This window comes from Fringilla coelebs (assembly GCF_963513975.1).
Source record: "Fringilla coelebs genome assembly, chromosome: 1".
NCBI classification, from domain to species: domain Eukaryota; kingdom Metazoa; phylum Chordata; class Aves; order Passeriformes; family Fringillidae; genus Fringilla; species Fringilla coelebs.
The window spans coordinates 135,948,375-135,969,584 of record NC_140028.1 but is presented as its reverse complement, the minus strand read 5'-3'; the positions used below and the strand labels follow the sequence as shown (position 1 = coordinate 135,969,584).

Here is a 21,210-nt window from a genome sequence, read left to right as displayed (position 1 = left end):
AGATTTTTTTCTACTGTGCATAGAGGTCCTTTGAAATCATCTGCCATTTAAAAATGCCCACAACCCCTGTACCTGATATCTATACTGAAGCTTCTTAATCAGGAAAATACCCTGCAAGGTGATCGTGGTGGGGTTTGGTTTTGTTTGTCGGTATTGTTTTAGTTTTGTTAACCTGATTGATGGTTCCTGGGTTTTTCATGTAGTCTAGTTAATGTGACAGGTGAAAAGTATCTTCTGTTGATTTTGAAAAAGCAGAGCAAACATGATACATTCTCTTAAACTTTTAATTTTTACAGATGCCCAACTATTTGATCTGTTTGCTTATGTATGTATAAGAATTCACCTGTCCAGTCCAAGCAGTATGACAATTGCTTCCCATGCTTCAGAGGAATCAAGAAGAAATAAGAAAAGGCTTAGGATGTGGGCAGTCCTGCAAAGTTCTAAAATGCATTTGATATACCCACAGGGAAGGGAAAAGAGAATTGTTTTTGAGCATATTGAAGTGAAAGGTTTTAATAAAACCAAAACACTACCCCCTCACCCCAAAACCAAACCCCAAGCACTTCCCTCTTCAAAAAAACTCCCTCCAACCAAATCCAAACAAAACAAAAAAAAAACCCAAAAAACCAACAAAAACCAACCAACCAAAAACCACCAAAACCCCCTCACCTTAATGCAGAACTGGGTTCACATAATCTAAAAGCTTTTTCTTATCAATATGGAAAGAATAAACAAGCTTCAGATCAGTATACCCTGATTTAATTGCATGCTTGAGGTAGTAATGGTGCAGAACTGCTTGATCTTGCTAGATTTTATTAAATAGATTATGCAGTTGTTATGTGTGTTTGGGGTTGTTTTGTTTACTTTAACTGAAGTCCAGTCTCTGTAAACTATACAATTTAATGAACTGTTGCAGATAGTTTTCTTTGAAATGAAGCTGGAAGTTTGTTTATGCGATACATATTCCAGATATTCTGTTCCTGCTGCACTGAAATGCTGTGGCAGAAGTGGAAGCTGCCAGGCCTGGGGAGAGGTGCATGCTGCTCCACACAGCAGTGCTGCTCTCCACCTTTCCCATCTCGCAATGCCCAAGCAGGCTGCTGGTGAGAAAGCAGATGGGTCACCTCCAAAGTTTGTGTCACTAATAATATCTCAAATTAGGTTGCAGTCATTTTAAGGATTTCTTTTGTTTTTCTTGTTCACTACCCATTCCCTTGGCTCTGGAGCATATATTTCCCAAAGCTTATTTTTTAAAACAGGAAGTGAGCGAGTATGAAATAGCAGGGGTATTTTCTTCTGTCTATCATGGTGGTTTAAATTTTAGAAAAAGTATTTTCATGGTGTGAAATTGAAGTTATTGTGGCTGGGCACAGTTGCCCTTTGCACTCTGATACAGCAAGCTTTACATGTATTAGAATATTTTCAAAGGATATGTAGTGTTTCATACTAAAGCAAAAACCCTTAACATAAAATTATTCTGTGATGTAAATCAGTGAAGTTCTGTTGGCATCAGTGAATTACAGTTTTTAGTCCAAACATTGGATGGGATTGATGACTATCACATGGTGATCTATAAATAACAACTCAGAAGCCTTCACTCACAACAAACTGATTGCTTGCAGTTTTTCATCCTTTACTTTTTGTTCATGGGAGAACTGCACTACCTGTGTTAAAAATATTTCTTAAAATGAGTTACTGCAAACTACCAAAGTGTCTTGCTTCTTGCATATGTTGTCTGTGACAGTTGTCTTGTGGGACATGGGGTAGATTCAAGTGTGACAGTCTACTGGCAATTCAGAGCTCCAGCGTGACTGCAAATGTAGAATTAGTGAAGCCAAGTAGTAGATAAAAATTTTGGATCTTATGGGGGACCTCAGTACACAGCTTTATGTGGAAATATATGTTTGTACTTACCCAGATTGCCCTGACAGTATCATAGATGATTAGTCTTATTTTTAATATAGTCTGGTATTAGTAAACAAGGAGTTTTTAGTGGTTTTTCTTGAAGAAGAAAAAAGAGAGAGGGGAGGTGAGAGTCCCTTAAAAATTTAAAGCAATTATTTTTTTGTGATAGTCTGGTGTTTATGGAATTGTAATCTTGGAGTCATAACTTAGCATGCTAGCTGTGGTCCAAGAGGCATTCCTCAATGAATGTATAGAAGAGCTAGGTTATATTTTTCCTCAGTAATGTATGGACTAGGCTCATCATCAATAAAATGTAATAGGAGCTCCTCCCTCTGTCCTTGTAAGGATGTCCTTTATGAACCTCCAGCACATGAGCAGACTCTGGAGATGCCTGGTATGTCAGTTCACCGTGTGGACATGATGAGATGCAGTAGAGCAAGTATCCCTAAAACAGTAAATTCCCCTCCTTCAGATGGTTGGAGGAAGTACTGGTAGGTAATATGTTGTAGGTGATAAAGTGGTTGTGGATTTTTTCCTTCCTTTTATCACAAATGCCTTTCTTTAATGTGTTAGATAGGAAACAGTAGACCAGAAATTGAGTGTAGGTTGTCTTCTTACCAGCACAGAGCATAGGTCAGCACTGTACTCTGAGTAAACTTCTGTTAGGTCAAGGAGAGCAGATGAGATCTTCTCATGTCCTGTTCTCATTGGTTCTTTGATGAATTGCATCAGCTTGGTTTTTTAATTCTTATTGCTGCACCCTAGCCTATAAAAATACTGATAATATTGTTTCAGCCATGTAAATAGTTAAATCTTGGGTTTTTCAGCCAGGGGTAAGTATTTTACAAATTCTGTAAACTTGCAGTTGGTCAAATTTCACTGTGCAGGGTGGGCCTCATCATTGCAGTTGTTGGTCTTGGAGAAACCTTCCCATCAAAGACTATTTTGATGTACATGAAGGTTTGTTGTTATGTGCTGACCTGGCAGCCAAGGTGTCTGATTTCTGTTCTTTTAGCTGGAGTTCATTATTGCAGGCAGTGTGTGAGAATGAGATGTTGTGGTGCAAGCCCGGCTCTAGCATCACCTTCGTTCGAGCCCCAGAACGCAGCAGTACTGCAGCAGCTGCTGCACTGCAGCTATTTCCCTTCCTCTGGAGAATCTCCAGTGACATTAAAAATGCTTTTCGGTCTTCCAAATGTGTCATTTGGAGGATGAAATAACAAAGGTGTCTGCATTTCTTCTGAGATATTTGCAGCTGATAATGGTTTTGAAATGTGATATTTATTATCTTACTATGCTCTTACTCCTATTCATTGGCCTCAGAGAGGGAGGGAGGCAATATGATAAAAATCTGTCTTGGTAGCTGTACAGGGTGTGCTGTTTTCAGTTTAAGCAAGAAGTGTAAAATCATTGCGTGAAACAGCTGGTGACTTAACTCATTGTGGAAATTCACATCGCTGGAGTAACATTTTGTAATGTCCAGAAGTACAGGGAAACAATTTGGCAACAGTGAGCAATTCAAGCCACAATAATAGGCATGCAAAGACAAGTAGTTCTTAAATAAGCAAAAAGATTTGTGTTAAAATAGATTTCTTCTCTCTCCCCACTCCAGCCTCCAGACAGAAAAATAAATGTAGATTTAGTTACCTCTATCAGCCATTCTTACTGACATGCGCAATGCAAACTGTGAGGAAATATATGCAGGTCACATATGATCATGTCATAAGTCAATGTTCAGAAGCTTTTGGATTTGCAGTTAAACTGAAAATCCAGTGGACAACTTTCTCCTCTTTATCCTCTTAGTGACATCTCCAGGCATAAAGATTTATTTTTTCAGGTTAATGACTTCACACTCCTTTTTTAAGCATTTTCCTGTGCATTGTATCTTTGTAAAAGAAGTTATTCACTGAAAAGGCTGCTTTTTTCCCCCTCTGTTATATATGCACAATAGATTACAAATTTAAAGGTCGGTCATAATTTAATTTGGGTGTTTGAATATGTGGCTTTACATCTGTGTATGCTTATTTTATTTTATTTTGCTTTACAATGGACAAGCCTTTTCACTTCCAAGTTTAGGACTTTGAAACGTAAGAGTGTAAGAGTTATGTGCGCATTCTATATAATGTTGAAATTAAATGTCTTGAAACACAGGACCAGGATTGTTTTTAAGTGGTGAGTTTGCAGGAGTTCATTAATGAAGTCACTGTATTAGAGAGCTTTAACACTGAGTATCTCATGCTGTATGTAGATCTGTTTAGAGGTTATTTTTGAGGAGGGAAGCTGTGTATGTGTGGAGGTAAGGAATCTTGACACAATGGTCTTTTTTATGTTTTGAGCCATGTTCTCTGTGTTAAAATTCCTATGCTGTTATTGAGCCTTGATCCATGCGGCTGTTCCTGAAACTCCCCCCTTATGTCTAGGTAAGTCTTCTACAAATGGAGTCAAATTCTGGAATAACAACCCACATGCACTAACCATGTTTTTTAGGTTACTGTTTAGGTTTGACATTGAAGGATCAAATCCCTGATCTTCCAAAGGCTTCTGTTTGGCTTTGGGCAGGTCATGAAATAAAATCCCAAGTAGAGCTGCCGTAGTGCAGTACTGAATGAGTTTAAGCCTTAACAGCTTGAATTACCAGCAGGTACAGTGATGCACTTATGCAGATGAAGTGATGTGTCTAGTCTCTAAATGACCTCATTTTCTTGTTTTTAGCACAGAAATGAGCATATTCTGTTTATGTTGCAAAGTTCAGTAGTTTCAGTAAGAAAAGGTCAGCCTCATGCTTACATTCAGTAGAGAGCAGGTATAAGGATGCACTGTCCCACTGCTCAGCTCAAAAGCAGTAAAGCTCTTACTCAGTACTGTAGCTGCATCCTGGAGTAGCCTAGTCAACATACAGGTTTGCCATAGGGCAGAGAAGCTGTGGAAAAATGGTTGTTCTCTTGGGTGTTTTGGTCAATTTTAACTGTGTTCCTTGTAGAGTTAATAATTTTTTGATTCAAGTCATAGTCTCTGGCTGCAGTGGAGAAAAACACTATGAAGGGAAGGAAATCCGTAGGTAGTTTCAGGGCCGGTAGTAGTTTCAAGTGTGGAGCATCAGTTTATTGAAATGGGGTCTGTCCAGGTGATTTTGGTGATTTTATATTGTGCAGTGGTTTTGGTTTTCTCTTGAAGGCTTCTGCAAAGCTATTTCACATGTAAATACATTTGTGCTTATACTGTGGTGGAAGTGCAGTGGAAGCTATCTGGTATCTTGTGTGTTTGGTGGAGACCAGGTTATTCTTGAAAGCAAAAGGAGTATGAACTTCATTGACACTTACGCCAATTTTTGCAGTAGTGTACTTAGCTGGGGACAGAGGTGGCATTTCTTATTGTCCTCTTCCCGTTTGTAGGAAGCAGAGTGGGTCATGGGGCAGCTTATAGTCTTGGGTCTGAAAAAATTCCTATAGGTTGAAAGAGCCAGTACAAGCCAGCCCTTGACAGCTGGTGACTATGCAAGGTGCTCTTACCACTTCTGTTAGACTGCTGAGAAGATTCTTGTATCTTGCATGGAATAACCTCTAACATTTCTTCAATGCTGAGGAGCAGAAGCATGCTTTGTCTCCTGTCTCTGATATTTCCAGACTACACTGTAAGGTGAGGACAGAGAATTTCCTATTGCTAACAAGCAATGACAGAACAAGCAGAGAAGGAAAATTTTCAATTTAAGTAAATTAAGATCACATGATATTTTGCTGTTGTTAGCTACCAGCCCTGCAGATGTTTCCTTTCTTTCCAGTTTAAGGATGTAGCTGTTAAGAGGGGAGGCTTTTGCTAATGGGTCTATAAGAAAACAAGGAAGCTCTCAATTTCTCTTTGTTGTTAATGTTTTTCTGGCTGAATTTAATATTATGAGCTCCATGTTGTTTTTATGAATAATGAAATTCAAGATACAAACAAAACATTGTGAAAATAGTTTGCATCTCTGTCTTGTGAAATTTTTCATTATATGCTTTTTACTTTGTGTCTTAGTGCTGTTGTTTGAAATGGACTGTTACTCTGTGGCACTATAAATTATTATCTGAAGTGCACTTAATTAGCTTTGTAAAGAATCCCAGTCAATTAGTACACTTCTTGGATGTATACAAGCAAATAATTGTATATACTTGTACACACACACATACTTAATTTTGTGTGTATATATGTATATAAAACTAAAATAGACATATGGTAGATGAATGAATTGAAATATGCTACACTTGGTACTGTCTAGAGTTTAAAGCATTGTTCAAAAGGTCCAGAACTACCGTGTGAGAAAACCAGAGCTTGTGCTGTCTAGAAAAAGAAAAAAGTTCCTTTAAGTATAGGCAACACTTAGTAAGTTGGAATTTTCCTTACTTTGAAGTAGATCAACTCTTAATCTCACCTGGCCTGGGAAGCTGAAAGTTGCTTTCATTCAAGCAAGTATGTCTAGCTAGGCACGGTTTGCAGAACCACTTGGGGTGTCACTGCTTTTAATGCAGAGCCAGATAAACTGAGAATTTTTCAGTTGAACAGACACATGGAGGGGGCATTTTTGAGATCATCCTTGCTGTAGATAGCCTTCAGCTTTGCTTTTTGGGTCTTGTGGTGAGACTGACATGAGCACCAACTGCTTTACAGAGCCGCCTTTCATGAGCAGTAGAGTGCAGTAGGCAAGTTTGAGCTGTGTAGTAATAACAAGCGCACATGGAGGTTTTTTACTGTTTGTTTTCTGTGTATGCCTTGACCTTTATGAGAACTGAAATCCTTTATGTTGAAAATACTGTTTCTCCTTTGAATGACTATGTTTACTACAATGCTAGTACTACAGAAGTTGACAGAAAGTACACAGAAACATGTATCCCTCTGTCCTGCTTCCAAGCCCAAGCCTGTAGCCTGCATGGTGCTTGACAGAATTTTATGTTTCCTTCCCTGTGCCTCCCAGCCATCTGCCATGCTGGCACAGATGCTTGGCTTTGGAAAGGTCACAGATTTCCCACTTACTTCATGCACTGAGAGTAGTTATGTATTGCCATCTTAGTTGCCTTTCTCCTTACCTGGTCTTGGTTTAAGGATATGATTTATGTATTTTATTGAATTAAAGTATTCAGTCCTGAGATGCAGTTCAGGGTCTGATGTCCTCACTAACCTCTGCTGCAGGCAAGCAGCTGTTGCATGTGCTACTGAGCTATACCAGCTTATATTCCATCTGGGTGAGATTCACAGTCCTTAAAGACAGGTAGGTTTGCTCCCAGGATGATGTCCTAACACATGCCTGAATTCAGTTTGTTTCGTCCACCAAAAAGGACCCAGGCTTAGTGCCATAATGGTGTGCTACAGTGATAAGAGATGAACTCCTGTGAGGGGCACACCTAGACTGTGGTGTCCATCAGGGGATGCTCACATCTTATTTCCTTCCCTTGCTCTGAATTGTCTCACTGTGGGTCTCTGCAAGACCCATGAGGGGGCTAAGAGAGGGAAAGCAGCTCATGGAGACCACCTTGCTGTTGCTGGTGGCTGCTTGAGTCCCACCTCACTAACCCAGGTGAGCAGCAATCAGGAGGAATGGCATTGCCTGTCTTCCCATTAGTCGTACTGTGATCACTAATGATCTGTTTTCCTGTTGTTTGACATTGAACCATTAATTGTAGTGAAAGTCTCTACTTGTAGTCATAAAGGATTTGCATCTTGTTCTAGTGGTAGTTGAATTCTTCAGTTTGTTTGCCTCTGCTGCCCTTTCCAGTTAGTGCATCCCGCTCAGCTGCAATACAGGAGAAATGTTAGTGTTGGGGTGTTTCAGCAAATATCCTGCCCTTCATGCATGCGTTACCCTTGCTCAGTAAGAGATGAATGGGAGCTCGGTGATTCTGAGTGCTGGTGCTTTCCCTGAGTTTGGGAGTTGAAGTCTTCCTCTGGAAACTCTTATTTTTTTGTTTCCCTTCCCCCCCCCAACTTCACAAAGCACTGTAGCATGGAAGAAGAGCTGTGCCCCAGTTCCAAAACCAGACAGCAGTGACCCCAGAGTGAGGGTCCTGACTAGAGCAGCTTTTTCTGTCTCTCTAATGCTATCTACTGATGGTTTTATGTGTGTGGACTCGGGCTGTGTTTTATCTCTGCATCTCATCTTGTGGTGAGTGTGGTTCTGTAGCTGTTTGATCTTTTAGAGCTTTGAGGGTTTGTTTACATCTGCACCTCCAGTTTCAGGTGCTTCATGATGAGGCAGCCTCCTCTTGGTAACTACTGAAAACAGGCTCAGCAGTTACAAGCACTAGCAACCATGTCCTTCCTGCAGCTTTCTTAAATATATAGCACTGAAGTAGCCAGGATGGAGACAGATACCTTCTGTCTCATGCTCTGAGGGTCTTGCTACCAGTCAGAGATCTGTTGAGTGGGATCCATTTCCCTGTGGCCCATTTTACAGAGCAGAAACTCTTCTGTGCTTCAGTACATCTGTGTCTCAAACTCCCTGATTTTTCTGTTTGGGGAACACTCTTAACAGAGTCACTGTGTAGATAAAGGCTTTCTCAATGGAGTGAACTAATTTCACTTCTGTGTATCAACACACAGTAAATGTCAGCAGTCACATAAATATATGTCTGATACTGTTAGGTTGAGTATATTGTGCTGTGAATCTGTGCTGCATTTTAGTTGTATGTTGAGAGTTCAGCTCATTATTGGATTGAGGGAAACTTTTATTTTTAAATTACAGTGATTTAATTCTGCTTGGCAAAGTTCACTTTGATAGGTGTTGATTACATTCAGCCATGCCCAAGTAATGTTTGTATTTCTAACAGGTAGACAAGAAAAAGGATGTAGTTTTGGATTGAAGTAGGTAGAGCATGTAGGTAGGAACAGTTACTTATTCTTTATAATCTGTCATCAGCTTAAATCTATACATAAATTTAACGTTACTCATTTTTTTTAACCTTGTTGCTTGCTTAGTGTGATGGGTGACACTGGAGTAGCATGCAAAAATGAATGCTCCAGTTTGACACTAAAAAATACTGAAGCATTTGGGATATTTGTTAATTAACTGTGTATGCTAATTTTGATGTTAATAAAGAAGGCACAGCTTTGGTATTATGCATGCACTGCTGCATTCATCTTTGGAAGTCGGCTGAGAGTTTTTTAACAAGTCTAGCATGTACAGCTGTTAAATGTTCAGTTGGTGTTTTTCTCAGGTTTTTTTTTTTTGGGGTTTTTTTTTTTTTTTTGGTTTTTTTTTTGTTTGGCCCCTTGCTTTCTGCAGATTCTAGGTGCCTTTTTTTTTTATGTTGCCAGTTACCATCCATAATCTTACATTGAGGATTTTTACAGATTTCCTCATATCTCACCAGTTTGGCAGACTGATTTCTCACCATCCATGTGGTTTTGGAGAACGATGTTGATTTTAATCTGTAGCCATCTTTCAAGGACATAAAATGATGAAACACTTCTTTGAGGGAAGGACACTGTCAGTATATATACTGACAGCTTTAATTTCCTGCCTGAATTTTTGTCTCTGTCAACATCCTACCTATTCAGGGCGAGATTACAAATTTTGGTAAACATAAGAGTCAGAAGTTTAGGCAAGTGGGTATTGGACACAGAAGCCTAAAATTATTTGGGTTTGGGGTTTTCTGTGTTCTGGTTTTCCTGCTGGTCTCTTTGCAGTGATTTTTTTTTTTCCAGTAAGAAATGAATGTATTTCCTGAGGCTAGAAATGATGGAACTGATTTATTTGTTTTGAGAAGAAGGCTGTGTTCTGAATACCTGGAAGATGGATTTACTTAATGTCAACTTTGTGTCAGTAATTACTTTTCTTCAGCTGGGAATAACTTCTGTATAAGATGTTGTTTGTGCATTCCAGTTTGAGTTAAAGATACATTACAAATTACCTCACTACATCTTTAGACTGCTTCAGTACATGATAATAGTATTTGACTTTATAAATGTGACCTATTTCACTTGAAATTTTGGTTTATTAGCTTGAAGACTGAAAGAAGGACTCAATTTACACCTTGTGGGAGTGATCCTGCTTCTCAGGTGCTACTAAGATAAAATATGGTCTTTGTATGCTCTATATGCCTTCCTATGCTGCAAATAAGATGTAGATAATGTATGTCAGAAAAGGTTGTATAATCTTTTATATAGCTGCCTTGTAGGTAAGTTTTTTTCTACATATTCTGTAGGCTTAGCCAGAAAAAGAACTTTTTTTTCTTCTTTGTTAGCTTTTTAAAGAATCTATTTTGTTGTCACATTAAATAAGGCAAGACTGTCCTAGAAAAGCCTTTTTGTCTACAATAGCAGATATTTAACAGGGCAGTTAGCTAAGTGATAGTGACTGAGTACAAAAATGGGGAAAGCAGATGACCCTATACAAGAAAAATCCCTGTTTTCAAGTCAGTCCAGCTATATTAGAGCATTTGGAATATCCTGTCTGTGTCTCAGGAAGATTTTAGGGATTAATAACTATATTTTTTTTCCTCTGGCTTAGGTTAGTAGTTATTGAAAAGCCCTAAACATCATTTGATGACTGTTGAATCAGTAAATCAGGTAACATCAGCTCATTTTCTATTCAGCACATATCAGTCTAGCTGAACAGCTGTATCAGGTATCACTTTTCTTGGTAGACAAGCTAAAAGTTGAACATTTGCTAAGTGCAGGTGCTGCTTAGCACAGGCTGTCTCCATGTTGTGACTGAGGTACTGATAGATAAGTCCCCTGGATGGTCAGGTGGTGGGGGAGGTTGTTTGGTTGATTTGAGAGCTGGGGATTTTTTTGTTTTAGTTTGTTTTTTAAATACAGGTGTAGGCTCTGAAAAATGTAGTGTGGGAAACCCTTACATCTGCAATGAGACTTTTATTTACCTAATTGATTTGTGAAGCATTCTGTATGGTAAAAAACATATAAACCAAAACAGTCTAAAAAGTTAGCAAATCTGGATGCCAGTCCCATGCCCCATTTTGTTAGGAATAATTTTGAATTTTGGTACTGAATACAAAATAAAGATAGAAATTGATTGCTCATACAAACTTTAAAAGGGCTTGAATGATTTTTCCAGAATAGATGGTACAATGTATCAATTATTTCTTGTGTTCACATTTTTTCCCCTATGAAGACAATGTTCAGAACTTGGGCAATACCTGTTTATCTATTTAGACAAGATGACTATTTATAGTTTTGATTGCAGTTGCCTACAACTGTCACGTAAGGAGTTTTAGCTTGTAGAGTACTGTACGTTGAGGTCTGTAAATTGACCAGAAGATTAAAAATTAGAGGGCCTTTAGAGAGCATGCAGGCTGGATGTGTTAGCTTTTTTAGTTGTTATTTTAGACTGATATAATGGGAAACTATTGCTTTGAGACTTACTTTTAATTTGAAATAATATTATTTACAAACATAATGCTACTTACTGATTTCACATAATTCTGTTACTGCATGTTAAGCCACCAGTGATTCATGTAGTTTTTTTATAGTGCTGTCTGATTTTTCATGGATGCTTTCATTGCTCAGAAAGAAGGGGGAAATACAATATTAAAAACAAGGTTTACATTTTACAGTGCATTTAAGCATCTGTTGTATGTCCTTGTAATTGCATAGAACAGGAAACGATGTTTTGAGATACTCTGTGCCGAAACCTTGTACAAAAAATTCCCCAGGGAAATGATGCTTGAATCATTTTTAGTAGCCTGGGATTCTTCAGTCCTTGAACTCGATTGTATGCATTCTGACTTAGATTTTGAGGACTGAATCTATAGAGAAATAAACATACAGGTCTTCAGTAAGCACTATTGCACAATGATCTTTGGTTTGTTAGGTCTTATATGAAAATGAAGCATTCATTTCTTGTTTCTTGTAATGCAAATGACTCTACCCAGAAGACAGATTCTCTTATGGATATGAGATACTTCTGTATTTATAACTTGATATTTGATTTGCAAGGAGAACTGTAGGGACTTTGCCTTCAGTAGTGTGTACTTGTCTGTGCTAAACATCATCATCTATTTCTTGCTTGCTGTCTTGCATCCTTGTTTTGTTTATGTTTTTGAGAACTTCTCTTGTTCCTTTTTAAAGCTTTTTCTGGCAAGGGATATTCTGGTGTGTGTGCTATGGTTGGAAGTGTCAGCGGGTTACTGAACAGATGTTGATTCTCTTTATAAATCAGATTCTTGCTTGCTCGAACTGGTGGCTGAAAGTTGCTATTACTGAACATGTCTCACATTTATTACTGATACTACTGGCTTTTTCTGTTACCCTGTTGGCAGACCTTGCAGGAGGTCCAAGGCTGGCATGAAGTTCACCTTTCCCTTTTAGTGTGGTCTTTAAAGAAATAATTATTTGACTGTGGGTTTATGAGTAACTTCTGTTTCAGTAACTTGTGAATGCTAAACGTTTAAATGAAATTACAAGGGAATTAGAGGTTCTCTTGCTACACTGAAAGGCTGAAACTCCTGTTTCTAAAAGCTAGTGAAGTTCTCTGTATGGGTCTATTTTGAACTGAGGTTGCAGTACTCTGTATGTAAATTATAGTCTTTAGTTGTTACACATACTAAAACTACCTTTTGGTGAATTAGGGAGGTTTTTGTTAGAATAAAGATGGAAGTAAATTGAACAATTAGATTTTTTTCAGTGCTACATTTAAGCTTGCTGTTTACCTATTTCTATCTATGGGTATTTGCTTATGGATATTTTTCAATATCTGTGGTTGTTGGATCATTTGAAACTTTGCATCATGCGTTGCGTATAAAAATCTGAGAGAAGCAACAAAAGATTGCAAGGGAATATTAAATAGATGGGTTGCTGTGAGTCATTTGATGGAGGAAATCACTGTCATTTTTTAGAGGCCAGTGATACTTTTCTTACTAGGAGCTATTTCTTTTGCCAGTTTACTAGGATCAAGATGTTCTTACTGGCTCCAGTTTCTGCCTGTGTCCTGAGATTGAAAGCCTGAAAAGCGACATTTATATGTGCAGAACTGATAAAATGCTCTTGTATTCAGAAGCTGAACAGAGTGGTTAGGAACACCTCAATAACAAACTTCATCCTTAGGCTAAAGGATTATGTAAATTTTACTAATCTTTCCATTGTTTGAACTTTAAGCTCAAGCCTCTCATCTTGGCAGTTCTGCAGTGCTCACTAATTTTTCGTTCATTAGTCATCTAATTGCAGAGTCTTCTCGGTTTCACACTAGCAGTTTAAAACATGAATGAAGATGATAGATGAGGACAGACTAGGCTGAGATGGAGTCCTTGATATTTATAACTGTTCTTTCCAGAATCTGCCATTAATTCTTCCAGGCTGTTTGGAAGAGCAGGCTGTTAGGCTGCTCTGGTTTCTCCATATTTTCTTGTTCCTGAAGCAGCTCAATTTCTTGGCTTGGCTGTAGTATCCATTTGTATGTTTTTTCCTTGCTGAAAACAGGGTTGTTGGAGGTAGGGAGGCTGGTCTTTGGAGCACTTGCTGCTAGTATTTGCTGGTTCTCCCTGTTGGACAAAACCAAGATGTGGGTTTCTGAGGACAGACTGTAGCATCTGTGAACAAATGCATTGTGTTTTACCTACCTGAATGCAAAATGTTGTTTTGGTGGATTAAGTCTCACTAAAGAGCTGCAATATTTTCCTTGTAGTAATGTGTTGGTCTCCTTGTGGTTAGAGCGGAAATGCTCTGTGTTTTCCGTAGATGTTGGTTGGAGCTGGCGGAGTCCACCTTGCCAGCTAGCACTGCAGTTTGAGATTCCAGCTCTAAGACTGAAGCAAAAGAGATTGTTTTGGAGTAGGACAGGGAGAAACTGAGCAGTAAATTCTGGCACTGATCAGCCAGTTGCTGAGCCACAGCAGCAGAGCTACTGGAGGACAAGAAGACTATTATTTCTGTTTGAATACCCTTTGAATAGGCTATAGGCTCTGGTATCTAAATTTGTTTCACGCATCGTTGAACTAGAATCTTTAGAGGAGGGTCATAGAATTTTGCATGCTTTCTTTGTGTCTCCTGCCTTTGAGTGCTGGTGTGGCACTCACTTTGAAAGTTGAAATGGAAGATTATATATAAGGCTGAGAAAGTAGATATTTTATTGTGTTGCTTGACTCATAGGTATATAAAATTACCCATAAGAAAAAAACCCAGCCAAGATTGCTTATTTCGGTATGAGAGGAAGGATTGCAGTAGGGCTGTAAAAGAAAAGGAGACTTTTTTTACTTTTGTGTTTAGAATTTGCATACTGAAATGTTCAGAGACAATAGCTAAGGGTGGAAAAAGCAAAGGTGAAGTAATAGATATGACTACAAAAAAATGTCTTACTGGAGAAGTCTAACCAATTGCATGTTCTGTTTTACTTGTATTAAGTGAGGAGGTAGTAGTCAAGAAAATCATCCTTGAATTGTGTGGGAAGGAGAACTTCATTTTGTACTTGTGTGTGTGAGACACGTACAGCCAGAAATGGGGTTCCGGAAGTCACATGTTTATCTCTAAATAGAAGGCAAATAAAACATGCAAGCTGTATGCATTTCTTATGCTTCCTTCAAGTCTTTCATTGTTGAATGCTGATTTTTTTAATATCTAACCTCGTTTAAAATTTAAGTGTTATTCTATATGCAGTATGACCAGAGGTGCAATGGTGTAAAGGGTGCTGCTTTAGCATACACATTTAAAAGTACTAGTGATCATCAAGTTATTTTGGTTATGGGGGGAGAAATTCTATTTCCAAGTGTACAGGCGTGTCTGGGAATTCTTACTTTTTCTTGTTTTCTTTTTATTTTTCAATGATCCAAATTAAAACTCCTCTGTGTATCTTTTTCTCTTTTAGGCATCAAAAAATAAAGATGGAAAAGAGCAGAGTGAAGCTATATCACCATCGGAAGAGGAAGAAACTTTCTCTTGGCCTGGTCCTAAAACTGTCGTGCTAAGGAGGACATCTCAGGGTTTTGGCTTCACCTTAAGACACTTCATAGTTTACCCTCCGGAATCTGCAGTTCAGTTTTCTTTTAAAGTAAGTGAAATTAATAATGAAGCCCTTTAATATAAAGCCTTGTACCTTTCAGGGTCATAAATCCCACTTACTTGAAAGTAAATAGATCTGTCTTGCACAAATGAAAGATCCCTTGTAAAGTGGGTGGGGTCATGACATTGTTTAATAGCTGTTTGCTGATCTGTTCCAATAAAATGGAATTGACTGAGTTTGTCAGTCAAAAATAATTGTATCATGGATAGGAACAGTGGGCATTGAAGAACAGGTAAGTATTTCTCTGTAGATTCTTTTTGCCCAAAGCCAGTGTCATTACTTGGTCTGTACCTGTTCTGAAGTGTAGACTTGAAGGGTAGGATGTTTGGGTTTTGTTGCTGTTGTTGTTCCCCTCCCCAGTTGAAGTTTGTCACACCAGGGCATTAAGAGATGAAGAAGAATGTTTGTCTTGGTTTCTAGCTGAGTATCCTAAACTCAGTTGTATATTAGAAAGACAGATGGTATTTCAGTGTTACATTCTTTCTGCTGAAAAGAGGATCTGCAGTTGAGATGAATATAAACAAGATATATACTGGCTTCCATTAAAAATCAACTTTCTTAAAATATTTTACATTTTTTTGAATTTAAAACAAGAACATCTGAATGTTAAATAGCTAATTGGTCTTCCTTGCTCAAAGCACGTACATGTTCTTTTTTGTGACTGAAGCTTTTGAAAGTTGCTGTAATATGGGGTGTTGAGAAAAAGTCCATTTAATAATGAAAGGAATTTGAAAATTGAGAGAGGCTGTTTCTTAGTGAGTTCAAATAATATTTGCTCATTTTAAAGGCATCAAGTGTAGTAGTTTTCATGAGCCACACTACCCCTCAGTTTTGCTTTTGCTTTTCCAGTTAGGCAGAGAAATAAATTCTTACCAAGCTGGGGAATGGGTGATGACACTTTCTGGAAAGCGCAGGAAGTGAATTGACTCATGTGTCTCTGCAGGTGTCTTTCAGTAAAGTTGTCTGTCTTTGCCTGCCCTTGGTGGCTGTAAGATTTCTTTTGAAGTAGAAAAAGCTTTGCAGAAGAAAGTTGGCACATTTTTCCAGTTTACCTCAGCTATTCAGCCTTGATTTGAGAGCCCAAATTTTTTTCCTTGACAAGGAGTGACTGAAGTTACATGGAAGTGAAACTGTTAGCAGTATCAGGGGATCCCAACATTTCTGTCATTGAGCACAGGTAACAGCAGTCTCTGGTTGAATTCAGTGTGAAACAGAGGAAGGAGGGTGGGGAAGCCTTAGCCTTGAGCAGAACAAATGACATGTACTTGTTAGCATCTCTCAACAAGAGCCCCTATTTGTGTTGAGGGTGAAAATAAACAGCATGAGCAGGATTAGCCTCCTTAACTAAGAAGTGACTGGAAATGTTCTGGAAAAAAGCCATCACTAGATGTCTCTGAGGGAGTCAATATGTTTTTCACATGCAAAAGGGGACAGGCATAAGGGAAGGGCATTATAAAAATGAAATATCAGTCCTTCCTCTCCAGTTCATATCTGATGGCTGGAGACACCCAAGCAGTTCATAGTGAGCTCAGCACCTTGTCTTGAAGCCCTTAACTCCCTCTTTTTCTGCAAGAGTGATCTTCATGCCTTCTTAATTTTTTTCTCTGATTTTTCTCTGACATGTTAGAATCTGGTTCATTCATTTGTATTTCTGTCTGATTTTGAAAAGGAAATAATGAGATGATTGGATACTGTAACACCTTTATTCATGGATTCAATTACAGATAAAGATGGTAATGTTCATTTGGACAGAGCTGTTGTCCTGAACTGTTATATTAACCTGAACAGTTATATTAATTAACCTGAATGGTTATATTCTCTTCTCTACTTTTTAATGTCCATGAGGTGAAGCAAAAAGAAGTACAGATGTTACTACTGATGAGTATTCATAAGGTGGCTTTTGTAGAAATTTATGCACCTGAGTTATGGTACGAAAGAATGAAATTCACCTATTGTCAGCCTGATCTAATATGGGGCAAATCTGATTTCTCAGCTGTTCAGTAGGATCTTCGATCAGATAAGGTTACCACCTAATTGCAGTCTCTGTCATTGATTGCAAGCTCAAGTATCAGTCCTCTCTCTTTCCTCCTTGATCAAAATTTTAAGTGCCTCAGAAGTCACAGATGTTTCATTTTGCACTCCTGAAAGGGAGTATAATAACAGTGAATATGATTTGGTTTTCTGACTGTTTTTAATCTTGTAGTGGCCTTGTCCCTCCTTCACACCTGAGGATGCAGCTACTACTGATATAAGACAGAGATTACAGCTGGATGTTGAACGTGTCCTTTACATAACAGCTGGAGTCACTCAATCCTTGACCTGTTTCCCACAGCCACAGCCCCTTTGTTATCACAAGTGTCAGTGGGATGCTGGTGCTTTCCCTCTAGATCAATGCAGAAGTCTCTATTGTTTACCTGGGGGTAAAAAGCATTCTAGCTTCTTTAATTTTATTGTTTGTTAATTCCTCCCTGCCCCTTCCCCCCATCCCCCCAAGGTAAGCTTGCCCTACAATCTCTTAAATTTTACTGCAAATCAACATAAACTAGTAGAGGTAGTGAAAAGAAAGAAAAATACCTAAAAGTGCTTTTGAACAATCTTTCCACATTCTTGTGGATATATATGTTTTTGATTTTTTTAATACCTATCATAGGTTCCCATTTAGAAATACTGATGGAAATGTCTCCATTCAAAGTTCTGCCCCTGTTGCTTGTGTTTTGCATGTTTGAAAAAGCAATTAATGAGTCAGGTGGAATCCTGTGGGAAGAGGAGGACAAGATTCTTCACAAGGGGGAACAGTAGCATCTTAAGAACATAGAAGATAATATTCTTAGCCTGCAGGGTGTGGTAAAGATCACACCACAGCTGTATATTCCATGGGAATTGGAAGATAAGGTTTCTATATGCTGAAGGATGCTGCTGCTTGGAAAGCCACTGAAGTGAATTTTCTTGGAAGCAAAGAACTGCAAGCCAGAGGATGTATTTGAGTGGAGAAGAGTGGGCATTACTTCAGAAAATGTATAATCTGTTCTCTGGTTAGGTGTGTTTAAGGTGGTGAGCTTTTAAATTTTGAGAAGTTCGGTGTTCTAGTTGTTAGTCTAATAAAACCTTTGTTCAATTGTAAAGCCTTTTTGTTTATTGTCTGAAGAATTCGCTGCAAGGGAGGAGATCTAGGCAGATCCACGATGTGGCTGACTGCTCTGAGTCCTAAAACACTCTTGTCTTGATACATAAACTCCTTATAGGACTTCAGGTGGTTTTTATATTTGTGACACCCTTTCCCTATGTGAAAATGATTGGTTATGATCAATTCAGGAAAGTGTCTCTGCATATTTTAAAATGGAATGCTAGTATGTTGCATTTTGATTATTTCTATTTTTTATTATATATATAAAAATAAAATATTTTTATGTCCAGTTCATTTAGCATTCCATATGTATGTAGTAGTGCAGGTCTAGGTCAAACTCAAGGTATTTTGCTAAGTTCTATCTTTCCATGGTTCCTGCACAAAACAACTATTTAAGTACAAATCAAGGGTCTCTTTCTCACCGTAATTATCCTTATTTAACTAACTTATAAACACTGTGATAGGTTATGGAAAAAACTGTTGTCTGGTCAGTCTCTTGGGAGGGACAGCCCTGTGTGAAAAATGACCTTGGAAATTGAGGGTGTGACTTGACACATTTCATTTTGGCAGAGGTACACGACTGTGCTTCTGTGGGGACACACACCAATCTGGGAATAGCTGCACATTCAGGAATGACCCATTTATGTATTGTGCTTGCCTCCTTTCCCTTAAGAAAGTGAATATGGAATGTGTGGAAGAGTTCTTAAGCTAGCATTGCAAAAAGCAAGTGTTGGATAATGCCTTTAACATCAGGTGATCATTAGGATCTGTTAGAAACACACGGTTTCTGCACGTGATGTTTGTTCTCCCAAGTTCATTTGCCTGAGAAGCGAGTAAGTGATAAATTCTTCTCGTCAGGTATGGATGCAGCATATGCTGACATCTTGCTGTGTGTAAGGGGTGAATGTAGAAGGGAAAGCTGGTTTCAAAACACTTGTCTTACAAAGCATTCATTCCATTTTTCAAAGCCTGATCTCATTGGCTTGATACCGTGAAAAAATAGTTTTGCAGCTGTCTTTGGTAACAGAACTTTTTATGACCAGTGACAAAAGTGACAAAACCCGCTGCAGTATTTCATAAATTATGGTATTTCTACATCAGCTAAATTTTCTCTTAAAAAATATTTGTTATATAGCATCAAACCAAGTAGCCTCCCATACATGTAACTCAGATTTTTCAGATTATGAATTCTAATATTTCAAGTCCTAAAGATGTCTTTTCACTTGACAGATAGGGCCACAACTCAGAATGTGCAGAAGTTACCTATGTCTAATTATGGGCTGCTGATTGTAGTTCAAAACCAACTGACTGTTACAGAGCTCCAAGAATAAGCATGTCCAACTAAAGGAATGTCTTCCTTTAGTTGGAAGACAAAGAATATGGTACTTGCCTTCCAGTGCTCTATACCAAAGTATAGAGCAGTCAGGACTGTCCAACTTAGAGATACACTGTTTGGGCAGCAATAACAATTATCACGGCTTTTTAAAAGTAGAATATATGCTAGATTTTTGTTAACTCCATATTTTGGGTTTGGGAGAGTTCTTTTATTCTTTATTTCTTTGTCCCTTAAAGTAATCTTTCAAATATCTTTCAAAGCTCCAGCAGAACTTTGTATGCCTTATAAGAAATGTCTTGCTGCTAGAACAGACTTGTCTTTTCCTCACCATTATACAGTGTTCATATCCACATCTTATTTCCTCTCTTTCTTCAAGTCTTTCTCTCTTGAATGGCCTGCTGAGGTCAGTGTGTAGTTCCTTTGAGCTTATATAATTTGAAAAACATAGTGATTTTGCTTTAAATACAAAATAACTAGAAATTTTGAGTTAGTCCATCTAAAAGTAGGAGGAAATATCCAAGTGAAAATTATTTCTGTGGTCATTTGCTTGCTCCTTGTTTCCTTCAGGACAAAGCTGTTATAATTAGTGAGTAGTTAAAAATATTCTTCAAATACTGCCAATTAGTCTCAGAAATTGTATTTGATTAAGTATTTATTACTCTTTGAAGTTCAGAAAGCAAGCAGGTATTTTCCTAGTTAGATAATTTTGCTTCTGAAGTGGTAGAACTTTGTAGACAAGGTTAACCTGATCTTCATACCAAAATGTTGCCAAGAAAGTAACACAAGTAATTTTTTTGTGTGTGTGTGTGAGTTTTGGGATCAGTGAGCAGGAGACTCTTCAAGGTTGTTACTAAATAGTGTTTGGGGTACATGTTTTCCTCTAGTAGCAGTACTGAAGGTAAAAAAAACTTGGTTCAAATTTCAGAAAGCATATTCAGACATTGCTTGCAAAGTGTTTTGTATCTCTTGCATTTGTAGCTTTGAATGGTGAGGTGATTAAAGTGTAACCTTTCCTGCCTGGCTTTCAGGGTGAAACATGCTTGCAACAACACAGTGTGAGGCTTCATGGTAGTATTTCATGGGGTTTAGTACATTTGTTTTCATATAATCCTGATCATGTTGTTTCTGTGGGAATGTTTCATAGGATTGTGATTAGTTGTCTTTAAAATAGCTATTACTCTACATTCTCAGAATAAGAACCTTAATTCTCTAAGTTAAAGAGTTGTGGAGCAAGTAGGAGGTACCAAAATACAGACTTAAGCTTTACCAGTTCACTTCAAGTCTTTGTATCTTAGAGCTGCCTATGCATTTTTTTTCCATTTATTGAATTTTTAATATGCACTCTTTCTTCCTCTTTAGGATGAAGAGAATGGGAATAGACAAGGTATGTCTTGTTTTTACTCTCTTATAGATCCAGTATATTGAATGCTTCAGCTGTGTAATAGACTTGAATTGCTACCTAAGAGCTTGAAATTTAAAATCAGTGTGAGCATCAAGCTCATTGATCAGTCACTTAATTCTAGGTTATGCCAGTCAGCTCCCCTCCATTTTCATACCTTTCTCCCTCTCACATTGCCTTTGTCTGCTTTCTTTCTTAATTCACTCATAAACTTATTTTTAAAAATTTATGCTAAATCTCCATCCCAGTTAATTGAAGTTTCTCCTTGGTATTTAGCTATTTTCTCATCCATGCATCATTTTTTGTTGATATCTTACTATTCCTTTAAAAGAGTAAAAAAGATGTTGATTTAAGGAAGATGGTTTCCAGCTTGGGAACCCATTCCCACTTTGTTTCTCCAGTCTGTCATGATGGTGAGGTACAGGGGCAGTGGGATTATGTGCACTGGGAGTGCCCCTGCAGGGTTC

At 38.1% G+C, this 21,210-nt stretch overlaps 1 protein-coding gene across 4 annotated transcripts in view; it reads left to right on the top strand.

Annotated features, from left to right (window-relative positions):
- ARHGAP21 (Rho GTPase activating protein 21) overlaps nt 1–21,210 on the top strand; it is a 112,543-nt gene that overhangs the window by 31,613 nt on the left and 59,720 nt on the right. For all 4 annotated transcript variants that reach the window (XM_084227077.1, XM_084227079.1, XM_084227078.1 and 1 more), the window contains 2 exons: nt 14,690–14,872; nt 20,704–20,728. In XM_084227077.1, coding sequence (XP_084083203.1) covers nt 14,690–14,872; nt 20,704–20,728 — 208 coding nt within the window. The remainder of the gene's footprint in view (nt 1–14,689; nt 14,873–20,703; nt 20,729–21,210) is intronic.